This window comes from Lycorma delicatula, chromosome 1 (genome assembly GCF_047948215.1).
Source record: "Lycorma delicatula isolate Av1 chromosome 1, ASM4794821v1, whole genome shotgun sequence".
NCBI lineage: Eukaryota > Metazoa > Arthropoda > Insecta > Hemiptera > Fulgoridae > Lycorma > Lycorma delicatula.
Window position 1 is genome coordinate 62,255,509 of NC_134455.1, and position 15,453 is coordinate 62,270,961.

General features: G+C 30.7%; 2 protein-coding genes across 8 annotated transcripts in view; one reads left to right on the top strand and one right to left on the bottom strand.

The window, feature by feature from the left end:
* LOC142318899 (sorting nexin-17-like) overlaps window positions 1-7,703 on the bottom strand; it is an 85,396-nt gene extending 77,693 nt beyond the window's left edge. For 2 of the 5 annotated variants that reach the window (XM_075355558.1, XM_075355584.1), the window contains exon 1: window positions 7,172-7,703. In XM_075355558.1, coding sequence (XP_075211673.1) covers window positions 7,172-7,228 — 57 coding nt within the window. In that variant the 5' untranslated portion in view covers window positions 7,229-7,703. Of the gene's footprint in view, window positions 1-6,719; window positions 7,096-7,171 lie in introns of those variants that run through there. The other 3 variants (XM_075355550.1, XM_075355569.1, XM_075355575.1) reach the window with 2 other exon arrangements.
* A 437-nt stretch (window positions 7,704-8,140) lies between these two features.
* The window catches only part of LOC142318919 (tRNA (guanine(10)-N(2))-methyltransferase TRMT11), a 60,267-nt gene continuing 52,954 nt past the window's right edge, over window positions 8,141-15,453 (top strand). For 2 of the 3 annotated variants that reach the window (XR_012755079.1, XM_075355597.1), the window contains exons 1-2: window positions 8,141-8,322; window positions 15,305-15,370. Coding sequence is in view for 2 of the 3 variants with exons in the window: in XM_075355597.1 (XP_075211712.1) it covers window positions 8,251-8,322; window positions 15,305-15,370 (138 nt within the window). In the remaining variant the exon portion in view is untranslated. The remainder of the gene's footprint in view (window positions 8,323-15,304; window positions 15,371-15,453) is intronic. The other variant, XM_075355606.1, reaches the window with a different exon arrangement.

A 15,453-nucleotide genomic window follows, 5' to 3' on the forward strand; every position in this document is an offset into this window, starting at 1 on the left:
GAAAGGAATTAATTTTGTTCAGTCTTATTGCTGCTGTCTTAAGTTTGTAAACAGTGCAGTGTCAAAATGCCTCAAAATTGTGTCAATGACGTGGATGCCTTTTGTTATGAATGTGGTGAGTTTACCGTAAAATGAAATAGAAAAAACATTACACCTTTAATTAAAAAAGGCATATCATTTGTACTTTCACTCAAAATTGGTGATCAGTATAAGACGTGGGCTCCTCAAATAGTATATACTAATTGTTCTGTATATTTAAGAGGATGACTGAAAGGTACACAGAAAGCTTTCTCATTTGGTGTACCTATGGTTTGACGTGAACCAAAGGATCATGAAACCGACTGTTACTTTTGTTTAACAAGTGTGTCTGGAATTTCTAAAAAATCTAAACATACTGTAAAATATCCTTCATTGCAATCTGCAATCAGGCCTGTACCTCACAGTGAAATTATTTCAATTCCTGAGCCAACTGTGAATGTATGTTTCAAAAGCAGCGATGAAAAATAAGGCAGTACTGAAGATGACAATGATTTTGATTTTGAATTATCTTCCAATAAGCCACATTTTATATCACAAGGTGAATTAAATGATTAGGTTAGGGACTGAAATTTATCAAATAATCAAGCTGAACTGTTAGGATCAAGACTGCAAGGTTGGAATTTACTTAAAAAAAATACAAAAATTTCAGGCTTTCAAAGCCAACAAAAAGAACTTTCTCAATACTTTATTGATGAAAAGAATTTGGTTTATTGCACAAATATTGATGAACCTATGTGCACTTAGGACAAGTTCATAAACCTGAGGACTGGCGCCTTTTCATCGATTCGTCCAAGTATAGTTTAAAAGTGGTTCTACTACACAACGGTAACAAATATCCTACGATACCAATCGCTTATGGTATTAATTTGAAAGAGACATACAATGTGATGAAAGACGCTTAAAAAAATAAGTTATAAATAAGATAGCTGGAACATATGTGGTGATTTGAAAGTTATAGCTATTTTGTTAGGCATACCATTAGGCTATACTAAGTACATGTGTTTTCTTTGTGAATGGGGCAGCCATGCTAGGGGTAAATATTATTTTACCAAAGAGTGGAAAAAATGAGACAACTTAACTGCAAATGGGAAAAAAATTATTCATAAGCTTTTAGTTGAATGCAAAAAAATATTTTTACCCACTCTCCATATCAAAGTACAACTACTGAAAAATTTTGTAAAAGCAATGAAGAAGGATAGTCCCGGATTTTTGTACATCAGGCAGAAATTTCCAAATGTAAGTGAAGGAAAAATTAAAGAAGGAATATTTGTTGATCCTCAAAGATGAGAGTTGGTCAAAGATGATGATTTAACTCAATGTTAAATAATGTAGAAAGTGCAGCTTGGGATTCATTTAAAGATGTTTGCAAAAGTTTTCTCGGCAAAAAAAATCCGACAATTACCACGATATTTTTAATCAACTTCTTACTTCATACAGAGCTTATGGGATGTAACATGTCTTTGAAAATACATTTCCTCCATTCACACCTGGATTTTTTTCAGACAACCTCAAAGATGTAAGTGACGAACACGGTGAACGTTTTCCCAACACATTTCGGTGATGGAAAGCTGCTATAAAGGAAAATGGAATATTAACATGCTAGTTGATTACTGCTGGACATTAATTCGGGATGTGCCTGAGGGTATTTATAAAAAAAAAACATCAGCAAAATTATTCTAACATAGGAATGGCCAAGCAAAATTATAAATTTTACAGATTTTAGATATATTTTCCCTTAATTTTTTTTTAAGCTTAATTTAGTTAAACTAAGGGTGACAGAAAAATTGTATTTACAGATCTATAACGTACCCAAAAAGGCAATTCAATAAATGGTATCACACTTAGAGAAACATTAAAATATCAGTTTATATGCCTACCTGTGTATATACTCAGCACAAAAAAGATAACAGAGATACCAAATTTGGTAAATTTCACATAAGTATTTTTGAATGAATGAAATAGACAAACAATACCATAATTTTTTCTTGATATGCAAATGTAAAATATCAAGATTTAAACCTATATATAAAATGAGTGATAAGAAGTAATCAGTAATAATTATCTGATAAATATATTAACTCCCTCTATGAATCATGAGGCCTTGCCGATGGTGAGGGGGATTGAGAGCTCAGTGATACAAAGTAGCTAGACCAAAAGTACAACCATATCAGAGTGGTTCCTGTTGAGAACCAGGCTACAGAATGATTCCTGAAAGAGGACAGCAGATCTTTAAGTAGTTATTAAGGATGTAGGTCAGGAGGACTTAAAAGACTTAAACAGCCATATCAACATAACTCAATCTTCTGAGTACTGCGTGCAGCTGAAAACAACAAAAATTACAGCTGTTTTTTTTTCCAAGAAAATGTAGCTCTGCATTTAATAAAAATAACACTCTACAAGTCACAGCATGGAATGTTAGAAGTCTAAGAAAGATTGGTAGGTTGAAAAATTTAAAGAGGGAAATAGATAGGTTAAATGTAGATGTAGTAGGAATTTAAGGTTTGGTGGAAAGAGGAAAACAACTTTTGGTCAAGTGATTTTAAAATAATTAACTCGGCTATTGAGTTTTGCACGAGGTATAATTTAGAATTGCCAAACCCAGTTTAAAAGTCATAACAGAAGAATATAAACATGGAAAAGGCCTGGTGATACTGCAAGGTATCAGATAGATTACATCATGGCTAAACAAAGATTTAGAAACCAACTGGTCAACTGCAAAGCTTATCCTGGACCAGACATTGATAGCAACCATAATTTAGTGATAATGAAATGTAGAATAGTATTTAAAAACATGAAGAAAAGGTGTCAGATGAATTGCAGGAAGTTAGAGAAGCTTGAGGAAGAGGAGGTAAAGAATATTTTTGAGGACATCGTAAAAGGTCTGAGATAAAAAGGTAAGGTAGAAAATATAGAAGAATGAGAGAACGTTAAAAAGGAAATTCTTTAATCAGCAGAAGCGAACTTAGGCGGAACAAAAAGAACTGGTAGAAATATGATATCATAGGTATATTGCAACTGATTGATGAATGTAGAAAATATAGAAATGCTAGTGATGAAGAAAGTAAAAGAAACTATTGACAAACTATAAACAAGAAGTGCAAACTAGCGAAAGAAGAGTAGATTAAAGAAAAGTGTTCAAAAGTAGAAAGAGAAACAATCATTGGTAAAATAGTCAGAGCATATAGGAAAGTTAAGGAGAATTTTGTGGTAGATAAATTAAAATCTAATAATGTGTTAAGCAAAGATGGTACACTGATTTATAATACGAAAGAAAACTTTGATGGTGGGTGGAATATAATGAATAGTTATGTGGAAGAAATTAATTAGAATCTGGTGTTATAGAGAAGAGGGGGTCGAAGAGGATGAAAAGGGAGGTACAATACTGAGATCTGAATCTAAGAAAGCATTAAAAGATTTGAATGGCTGAAAGGCTCCTGGGATAGGCAGGATACCTGCAGAATTACTGTGCAGTGCAGGTGAGAAAGCGAGATAGATCGATTATACAAACTGGTATGTAATATTTACAAAAAAGGGGAAATTACATCAGAGTTCAAAAAGAGTGTTATTGTCATGATACCAAAGAAAGTAGGAGCAGATAAATGTGAAGAATACAGAACAATTTTGGCACTGAGATTAATAGTAGAATGAGGATTAAAGAAAAGCAAACCAACATACTTGGCATTTATAGACCTGGAAAAGGCATTCAATAATATAGACTGGAATAAAATGTTCAGCATTTTCAAAAAATTAGGGTTCAAATAACAATAGAAGAACAATTGCTAGCATTTACAGGAATCAAATTGCAGCAGTAATAGAAAAGAGAGTCTGACATGGATGTTCCCTATTGCCAATACTTTTTAATCTTTAAATAGAGCTAGCTGTTAATGATGTTAAAGAACAATTTAGATCCGGAGTAACAGTGCAAGGTGGAAAGATAAAGATGCTACAATTTGCTGATGATATGGTAATTCTAGCTGAGAGTAAAAAAGATTTAGAAGAAACAATTAACAACATGGATGATGTCCTACACAAGAACTACCACATGAAAATAAACAAGAACTAACTGAAAGTAATGAAATGTAATAGAAATAATGTACATGAACCACTGAATATAAAAATTGGAAGAGAAAAGATTATGGAGGCAGAATAATTTTGTTATTTGGGAAGTAGAATTACTAAAGATGGACGAAGCAGGAGGAATATAAAATGCTGAATAGCACAGGCCTTCAGTCAGAAATATAATTTGTTTACATCAAAAATGAATTTAAACATCAGGAAAACATTTTTGAAAGTATATGTTTGGAGTGTAGCTTTCAATGTTAGTGAAACTTGGACAATCGGAGTACCTGAGAAGAAAAGATTAGAAGCTTTTGAAATGTGGTGCTGTAGGAGAATTTTAAAAATCAGATGTGTGGATAAAGTGACAAATGAAAAAGTGTTGCAGCAAACTGATGAAGAGAGAAGCATTTAGAAGAACATAGATAAAAGAAGAGACAGAATTATAGGCAACATATTAAGACATCATGGAATAGTTGCTTTAATATTGGAGGAACATGTAGATGGGAAAAATTGTGCAGGTAGGCAATGTTTGTAATATGTAAAACAAATTGTTAGGGATGTAGGATGTAGGGGGTATACTGAAATGAAACAACTGGCACTAGATAGGGAAACTTGGAAAGCTGCATCAAACCCAGTCAAGTGACTGAAGACAAAAAAAATGTATTAAATTAATTTGCAAGTTTTAGAAAAAGTTTTTTTATTAGAATTTAATCATACTTGTAATTATGTTTCAGAGGCACAACATTCCTCACAGGTTGATCAAATATAGTAATAAGATAATACTGATACAGATAAAATATTGTGTTTTCTAGATAATAAAGGTATGGATGACATCATTTATGTAGAATTCTCCAAAAGGATTTTTATATTAATGTAGTAGAACAAAAATTCAGTAACATGAATTGTAGAACTTTTGGTTTTGACACTCACCTAATACTTTTTTTTAGATACCACTGTGCCAGTTGTGGATAAGTATCAATTAAAAATATGAAATCTAAATATTCTAGTCATTCTTCTGGTGTTCTCAGGGTTCTAATGTTAGTTCCATATTATTTTCCTTCATGACTCATCTACCATCAACTACATCATCCTTCAGTGGTTATTCTTTGAGCAATAGCTGTTTTATCAAATGCAAACAGTGGTCGTTAATATCTAATATTCATAACCAGCAAAAAGTATAAACTTTGTTTAAAACATAGTAAAATATTTGTGGAGGCTCTTTAAATGATGAAACAAGATTATGGTGGTGTTGATACATGCATGACCCAAGAACATTATTATGAACGTTGGTTTAGGCAATGTAAGGGTGATTATCAATTAAGAGATGATATCCCTTATATGGAAACACCTCATCATCATGGAATATGATTTTATGAACACTCATGATGCTGAAATTGCATATATTCATAAAATCATGTTTCTGCTTGTCATTTGACAGTTTGGGAAACAAAGAAAGAACAGTGCAACATCAATAAGATCATTCACAACAACTTACAAAAATTTTTTAAATACATCAATATTGTATTTCCCACATCACTCTTATAACATGACTTTTTTATTAATTTAAGGCAACTGTAGTTCCTCAACCACCCTATCACCTCAACTGATTCCAACAGACCTTTTTTGTTTTCCAAACTAAATACTCTTTGCACGAACATTGTTTAAACAAATTAAATAACAAAAAAAGAAAAAAGTTATTGATGAGGACCTATGTGCAATCTCAAGAGATCTCAAAGGCTGTTTCAAAAGAGTGGCATCAGTGTCAGCAATAATAAATCAGTTCAGAAGGTGAATATTTCAAGGAAGATAAGACGTTTTTAAGGTGCTGATCTTATAAAATAAAGATCGACATATTATAGACCATTAAAACAAAAAGTGCTTTATGAATGTAGAAGTTTTAATATTTAAAAAATTACGCCATGTATTTGAATGGTTGTAGGAAAAATTGTGATAGAAAAGTATTTGTATAGGAAAATACTTGAAAATAGCTGCAAGATATCTTCCAATGAGAAAAACAAAACAATTTTTAATATTTCATTCCCCTTATTAAAAATTAAAAGTGACTGTGTTTAAATGTGTAATTTTTTTATTTAAAACTGATGTTTCACTTAAAATGCAAAGATTATAATTGCAGAACACTTTCAAAAGGCACATTTCAACAGTTTTAAAATAATTTAAACAATAAAAAAGAATGAAATAAGTAGTTGAAAACCTGTTCTAAGGAACAGTATCACTAATAGTGAGACTAGTTCATTTTAATGTCACCAAGTAATCATGTTCCATAAATTGTTTATGGATTTTCAAATATTTATAGGTGGATAAGTCATGCGTAAAGCTTGTCAATATTGTAATATTTACTGTACTGACTCCCCACAAACATTCACCACATTAATGTAAAAAAAATTGAGAATTTTTTTTTTTAATTTATAAAATTACATACAAACAGGAGGTGATACAAATACTGCAAGATAAAAACTGTTCAGTTTAACAATAGAGAATTGATAAGTAAGACAGCATTCAGAAATAGGCCAAAAGATGTCTGGAGGGGAGAACTAAAATTATTACACCTAAATGCTTTAGTGGCAGCTGATTAAAAAAAATTGTTATTCAATACTCCTTACATGGCTGATTATGTGAATGATCATGGCATATGTTCCTTGAACTAAACAACAAAATAGTATTTTGTTTTCCATTTAGAAACTAACCAAATTTCCAGATTCCATGTAAGAAATTCAAAGAGATTCATAGCTTTTATGAATCTTTAAAATGGCATGTCTATATATTCAGGAAGTGAAACACCTCTTTAATTATACACATCAATGAATAAATTATAATTTAAAAAATAATTATTAGAAACAATATTTGAGTTTCTGTATCCGCTTTAACACAATCTTCCAAAAGGCATTAATTGCAAGAAACCATTTAGTACTCAATAAAAATAAACCTTCACCTAGAAAACTTGCATAATAAACGCGAACACAGGAAAAGAATATTTATAAAACAGGATTTAAATTATAATTTGTTAAGTTGATTTGACAAAATCCGTTCAGGAACACTTAATTAAGTCCCTTACCACATATGACCCATTTCCGTCATTAAACTCTTGAGTATCAGGAATTGAAAAATGCATATTAAAACATGAACTTATATTCGGCCAAAACGTTCACACAATTTATATCACAATCTGAAATCGTATCAACTGCATTATTAAAACTAATGTAAACAATAAAATTCCGATCACTTCATTTCAAAATAAAAACACATAAATTTATTTAAAACATATGTAGCACTATGAAAAATACACTATAACTATTAAAAACTGTTTATTTCCCTGGGAAAGCTGTGCACTGAATTCGTCTACATGGCACTGTGCACAGCTGTTTCTTATCTGTCAAACTACAGAGTAGACATTTTCACTCAGAAAGTACAGTCTCGTTTGAAAGTTTTCTCTGATGTCAAACCCACGGGCACGAATATGCTGTCATTATTTTTCGAAAGATAATAAAACTCAGATTTTCCTGATTACATTGTTGTTTAATAATGTTTGGCGTACAACGAGGCTGTGTTTTGAGTTTACATAACTGTGACTTGTGATTCACAGTTTTTCAAATTTATAACATTTGCAACTTAACCGTCAATCGTGGTTTTCAGTGAGGGCTTTCTGATTTTACCTGTTTATGTTAGTACAAACTTATAGTTTAATAAGTCTCTTTTCGTTCACATACAGGAATTTGAAAGACGTTTTGTTAACAGAACCCATTTCTGTTTTCATTTAAGCATTGTTTTCAATTAAATCAGCTTATCGCTTCTCGCAGTATATTTTAATAATAACAATGAATAAGAAAGAGAATCAAAATAGCCTGACAAGAAATGTAGCTACAGAGCGCAATTTGCATTACATAATATTACTTATAAATTATGAAACAAAATAATTAGATTGATATTTCCTAAATTAGCATAGTAAAATTAATAATTTTTGAATTCTAAATGAAAATAGGTCATGGTAGTACTTTATTGATATTCAGTTGGTAAGACATCAGAAGTACCTAACAATTGAGGTTATGTGTGGTACTCACTGTGTGTTTTTGTAAGTTGTTTTGTTTGACATTTGTGTTTAAAATCATTAAAGATATATTAGGAATGTAGAATACCATGGGTAATTTGAAAAAGTACCTTATATGGTTTGCGAATGAACACATTGATTTTAGGTTTCAAGTAAGTGGCGTAAGTCAAATTGTTTAATTTTAAACTTGTTTGACTAGTTCAAACGTTTAATTTCACGTTAACACGTGTTTGTAAGGTTAATAAACCAAAAACTCACAAAAGTTAGTAACAAACTACCTTATTTTAGTTTTAATACAATCCATATTATTCACATATGGTATTTGCACTGTTTGTAATAAATGAAGCTCTAGTTACCAATCTGATAGTATTGATTTAAAATTTGGAATTTAATAAAATACAGTTACTACCAATTTATATATCTCCAGACTACTGAATAAAAACAATTTCTTTCAGTATGAGCTACCATTTTTAGAACCCTCCTTTTTATATAGGTATTTAATTTAATAAGCTGGCCGCCAATGATATCTAATCTATTTTATAGAAACCTTAAAATAAGTTAATATTAATGAATCTTAATATCAAAAGTTTTATTGCTGTCATAACATTGTATGCTCACAACTAGGAAAAACTGATCATTGGTGCTGAAACGCATAAAAGTTCAGCAGTAAAAATTAATACATGAACTACAGTGTTTTAAAGAAGTTGGTAAATTAATTGTGAAAACTTGTTTTACTTCCATTATCTAAATAGAAAAAACAAACTTGGATAGATATTGAGAAAGTAAATACAGAAAGAGAAGGTTATAGTCTAAATTGGGAATTGACTCCATTTATCTAACAGAGTTCTAAAAATGCACTATTTAATACTTTATTTAAATTGTCACTACCTTAAAAAAATAATTCAAAAGGTTTATACTTTTTTCATCATTATTTTTTTAAATAGACATGTTTTTGTTGGTGAAAAACTCATCAATTAAATTTAATTTTGTTTCTTTTTGTTGTAAAAGAATTACAGTCTGAGGAAAGTATGTGCCCTGGTGTCTTTTACATCAAGTTTACATCTGTCTTGAGTAAGATAAAGAATGCTTTTTTGTGTTGAGGTTTTTAATGTTCTATATTTTATTTGCACTATATAAGCTGCTGTATAGTTTGAAATTACAGAGGATTTCTTTAATAAAGATTACAGAGAATTGTGTTTTAATAGACAGTAAAAGCTTTCAAACTGAAAACAAGTGGACTTCAATTTTGTTTATATATGTCATGTAAAACATATAAAATAAATGGAGATCAGTTACAAAATGTTATTTGTAACACTCAACAAAGGAACAAAAACCCACTAAACAATAGAAGAAAACATCTTCACAACAAGCTAAATACATATGCTTACTTAATAATAATGCGAACTATCGATTCTATTAATAAGCCCCTGAAATTAAATAGGATTGTACAAACATAAAAATTATTAAAAAAACATATGGAACAAATATATAAAACATGAACATTGTACATTAATATTAATACTCCTTGAGACTACCTTAGTGTTCATAATTCAAGCTCAGAAGTCTAGTTCACATTAAGTTTTTATACCCATGAGAGTTTTTATTTGTTTAAGTGCACCAGATTGTAATCCTTTTGTAAATATATCTGCTGCCTGTTTTCAGATGGAATGTAGTCAATAAAATTCTCCTTCTTTCATCATCTTCCTTGCATAATATGTTTTTTTTTTTTTATTTATCTTGGAACATCAGGTTATTTGTAAGTTTAATGGCACTCTGTCTATTAAGAGAGTTGGCTTTAAATTGTCAACAAGTGCATCAACTTCATGATGTCAAACCAAACCAACCATTTGGTTGCCCGTGTTGCAGCAACATACTCAACTCCCATAGAAGAGAGTGATACACATTTATGCAATGCTAGAATCCAGCCTTCACAGAATTCACACTGTCGTACTGAAATTCGATTCCACAGTCCTTCTGAAATAATGGTACACATCTTATATTTTTATGCCCCAATCTTTCATGCCATTCTTACTACAAACAAGGCTTTTTGTGAGATAATACAAGCTTTCTCAGTAGAAGGGGAATAACCTTGACAGCTAAGCAGTGCAGTTGGTTTTCTTTATTGGAAAAGGATAGAGTTAAAAGTCACACCATTCTTTGAAAATATCAGTATTTTTCCTTCATTTTTATTTGTTTAATCAATTCTTTTTTGTTATTGTCCTTCTGGACAATACCAAACAACCTCAAAAAAACTTTCCGTCCATTTCTTTCTATCAAATGTTTTAACTTTAATATATCTAGTATAAAGAGCATAAATTAGGTATATAAACATAAGTAAAAATCACCATACCAGTCCAATTTATTCATCATATAGTGTATGGCATCGCTATCAATAAACTATATGTTACAATTTAATTTTTACAAGCCTGATATAATCATAGTACAGTGTTTGTTACTAGATAAGCATTCATTTGATTTATGGACCGTTAATGTGCATCTAAAACAAATAAGTCCACTTTACATTTTTTAGAGATAGCCTAATTCTCCAAAGAAAACCATTTCTTATCCTTGTTATTAGTCTTAACATGATTCCCCTTTCTAGAGTTAGATGTAGAAGCACTCTTGTCGGGTTGAGAATTGGCCATGAGTTTAGACAATATAGCTATAGCTCCGACTGGTTCCTATGTCCTTTTAGCCTCACTTAGTAATTTAAAAGTCATTTTTGCAATTTAGACCATGTTTTATCTTCTGTTGGCAAGTCATATTATGTCAAATTCTTGACGCAATGTTTGTTAAAACCTTGCACAAATATCATTCACCTCCATTGTTTTGCTTAAGAGTGTCATATTCATTTGAACTTCATACAGTTCGGCAAGATGAGCTTGCATTTCACAAGGCCATTCTCATTCTGTGTTGTGGAATTTGTGGCTTAGCAAATCCACATTCCCCTTTGACTGTATGTCATAGATTTGTTTTATTTCAACCATATTTCTACAGCAGTGAAGCAACTAGCTACACTTAAAAGAGGTTTTGTGTCAAAAGAAAGAATAATTATTTTCTTAGCCATGCCATTTACTTTGTTCCATTCATCCAGTTTCTTCTGAGAATCAAGCTCTTTTTCTGTTTAGCCAACAGAACCACTGTTAGGATTACTTCAAAAGATGAATGAGGATGATATGTAAGAATGTAAATGAAGTGTAGTCTTGTACAGTCTCAGGTTGACCATTCCTGAGATGTATGGTTAATTGAAGCCCAATCATCAAAGAACACCAGTATCATGATCTAGTATTCAAATCCGTATAGAAGTAACTGCCTTTTTCTTGGATTTGAATTTTAGAACTCTTCACTTTAAAATCAGCTGATTTGTGATGACGAGTTCACCACTAGACCAATCCAGTGGATTTCTTCTGATAATCAGCATTTTCATTCTCAGGCTTCATAAAGGTTACATTAACAACTTGAAACAAATTATCACACTCCAAACACATCTGCACAATAATAGGCCAAGTCACATAATTTTCTTTACCTTCAAGTTGTTCAATTTTGTTTTCTTCCAACATCATTGAAATAAAATAGTCCATAAACCACGAACTCAAATTAGAAAAAATAAAATAAAATACTTCATCGCTTAGATAACCTTAAACTCGTATCTCAGGCAATATAAAAAACACACATTCATCTTCTGAAAACAGGCCACTCTGCTATTATGTAATGTAAAATTAATAAAAGAAATGGAGATCGGTTACAAAAAATTATTTATTGTGACACTCAACAAAGGAACAAAGACACACTAAACAATAGAAGAGAACATCTTTAAAACCAATTAAATACATATGCATGTTTATTGCAAACTATTGATTCTATAAAAAATAAAAAGCTTCTGAAATTAAATGCAGTCTAAAATGAATAAAAATTATAAAAACCCATATGAAACAAGTATATAAAAATATGAGCATTGTATATAAATATTAATACTCCTTGACAGTAAATTATATACTAATTGTTATAGGTCGAAATCAGTTATCTGCCCATAAAACTGAAACTTTTCCTTACATACAGTCATAATAATGCATTTAAATACACTGAAACATATCTACACAATTAATCTCACAAGATCATCTACCATATCTCATTTATGCATCTGAATCAATACATTGAAGCGACCCAAGAGTGGTTACTTGACCAATTAAAAAAATCTGAAACTTGCTCACTTGTTTCCTACATGTCTCAGGACCTTAAAACAGTTTTTTTTTTTTTTTTTTTTATTCAAGCAATTTATCTGTAGCAGCCACTTTTGTTATGGTGCTCACACTTTTTTTTGTGATTGTAAGGGTTTATGGAAAAAATCTATTGGTTCTGGAAGAATGAAACAATCTTGTCTTCTTGGCACTCTAATATTTTTATACTTATTACTATAGTTGAAATAGACCTGTTTGAACCATTCAACTACAGTTCATGTTATAACAGGCGCTTGAAGTCATGTCCAGTCAGGAAAATTCATGTTGCTACATGCTCATTTTTGCTTTTTGCATCATTTAGTTTTGGAGTTACAGCCAGGTTAGTCTGACATTAGTCAGTGACCTATCCCCCATCTTTACCAAGTGTCTCAAATTTCATCCTGTATTTGGAATTGTTTATTAAATAAATAAATTTTACTTAATAATATTATATTTGCAAATTTTAAAATCAGTTAAATTTTTACATTATTTTCAAGTAATTTCACATAAAACAATGGAAGAATAATGTCCCTACTACTATAAGTACTACACTACTGGACTATTGTGTCAAGTATTGTATCACTTTCATTTAAGGAAAAAGACTCTATTGCTTGTGAGTATGACGATCAGTGGTGGATAGGAGAAGTGATAGATATTAGCCTCGAAAATAACAATGTGCAGGTTCATTTTTCCACCCAGCTGGACCACGTATATCATTTCAAAAGTCTCAACAAGACAAAGTGTGGGTACCGATCTGCAAAGTCCTGAGAAAGTTGACATCACTTGAACTACAGTGATGGGTCATTCACACACCATTTCAAGAGAATTATCAGAAGAGATATCACAGCTGTTGGTTAACCAGACTAAATAATAAACTTGCATTGCTACAAAAATAGGCTATTTCATTAAAGAATAATTAAAATTTTGCTAAAATTTATTTTTTCTTCGATAGTGTTTACAAATATAAACCAATATAAAAATAAAAATGAATTCTTGAAAAAAGATGTAGGCTACTCACTAAAATCTCAGATTGGGTAAGTTTTACAAGCATTTTTGAATCAAAATTGTATTAGGTTACTGATATTGGTTATCATTAAATTACAAAAATAGGTGTTTACTATAAAAGAAATGGCCGCCGCAGGTAAACTGCGTAAATAAAAATTTTTTTTTAAAATTTAAGGTCAAACATGTAGGAAACAAGTGGGCAAGTTTCAATTTTTTTTGATTGGCCAAGAAACCGGCATGTGTTTTTTTGGGACACTTCAAATGGATTGACCCATCTACCAATCTATCTCATGTACCGAATTATCTTATAATACAATCTTGACTGGCCACACATATGTATATACACAGTCTATATTTAACCTTTCTTTATATTTTTGAAGTTAATGAATTGTGTAAATCTAAAGAAGACTATTTAATTATTTCAGAAACTTAAAAACTTCAAACTTAAGTGTTAATATTTTGCCAAAGAGAAACAGTGTGAATACAGCCATCCATAATTGATTTAAATTTTACAAACAATCAAGAAAGGTGGCATTGCTCTAAAAGTAAATATGAACAACTTTTCTAACTGCATGTTACTTTTGTGTTGATATATGGTTGGCTAATTCAAAATTGGGTTATGACTAGGTGATACTTTTTAATACTTTATGCAGCTTCAAGTTAACCTAACAGAAGATTTTTGTGAATGAGAATTGGGGCTTAATCATTGTATGGTTGTTGAATGCAACAATTATTTACGATATATCTGTGCAGAAAAATTGTTAATTTCTCCTCAAGTTATAGGATGATCACGACTTTTAGTAGAAACTGATATATTTTACCAAAAATAGAATTACAATATTGGCCGTATATCCAAACAGTGGATGTTTGCCAGAATTTGTTGCAAGATCAGAGAATTCTTTTTATTAACTGTTGAAGACAAATCAGCTGCTGCATTTTTTCTCATTTTCTTTTCATTATTCCTTATGAATTTCTTACAATTTCCAATCAGTGGATTGCTTACAGTGGCGTAAGGAATGCAGACCAGAGCTAGGCCCATTATATCATTAACAATAGTCGTAGTCCAATCAGTTGTTGATCCAGTTATGAGTGCTCATACTAATACAATAGAGACTCTCTTTTTCTGTTTAACCTTCAGAATCACCATAAGGTATTACTTCAGAGAATGATATGTGTGTATGTATGTAAATGAAGTGTAGTCATGTACAGGTCAATCATTCCTGATATGTGAAGTTAATTGAAAACCCAACCGCCAAAGAACACCAGTATCCATGATCTAGTATTCAAATCCATATAAAAGTAAAGTAAAAGTATTGCCTGTAATAGGATTTGAACCTTAGAGCTCTCGATACAATAGAGAGAGACTGTAGTAGGGGTAGCAAAATGATCTATTAGGCACCATTTTGGCACTAATTCTACATCTTGAATAGCTATCTGTGGGAATTTATGTGCCAGAACAATCTTCAACATGGTTACAATCCTTTCAAGAAAATACTGGAAGATATCTTTTGGCTAAATATTCACTGGCTTTTAGCCTCCTCAGCAATGTAAGTTGTAATTTTGTATATTTTTACACATTGTATTCATTCAATTTGTTATACTTTTCCACTATTTCATAATTTTCATTTCCTTTACTATTATTTACTAGTTTTATTAGTAAATATTATCTGTAGGAAAAAGTTTAAGTTTTGTGAGCAGATAACTAATTCTAACTCCAATTTTGTATTTATCTGAGAGTTTAGAAACTGATAATCCAACTATTGAATGTGTGTGTTTCTGATTTACTCATTCATTATATCCTACTAGTGACATAAAAATTTAGAAAAGATCTTATGGAAACACATCATATGAATTTAGAAATTAGACTACTTTGTACATTAGGTTTTATTTTAAAAAATGTATGTTTCTTATTTTTTTACAGGAAGTTGTATCCATTGCAAATCTTTTTAAAATTAGTATAAGATGGGATGAAAAACCTACAAATCATGTGAGTTAACAGAAATTATTGATTTAATTATACTGAAAGTATACAGCAAAATGTATACAGAATGTCTAGCGTTATGTATAGTT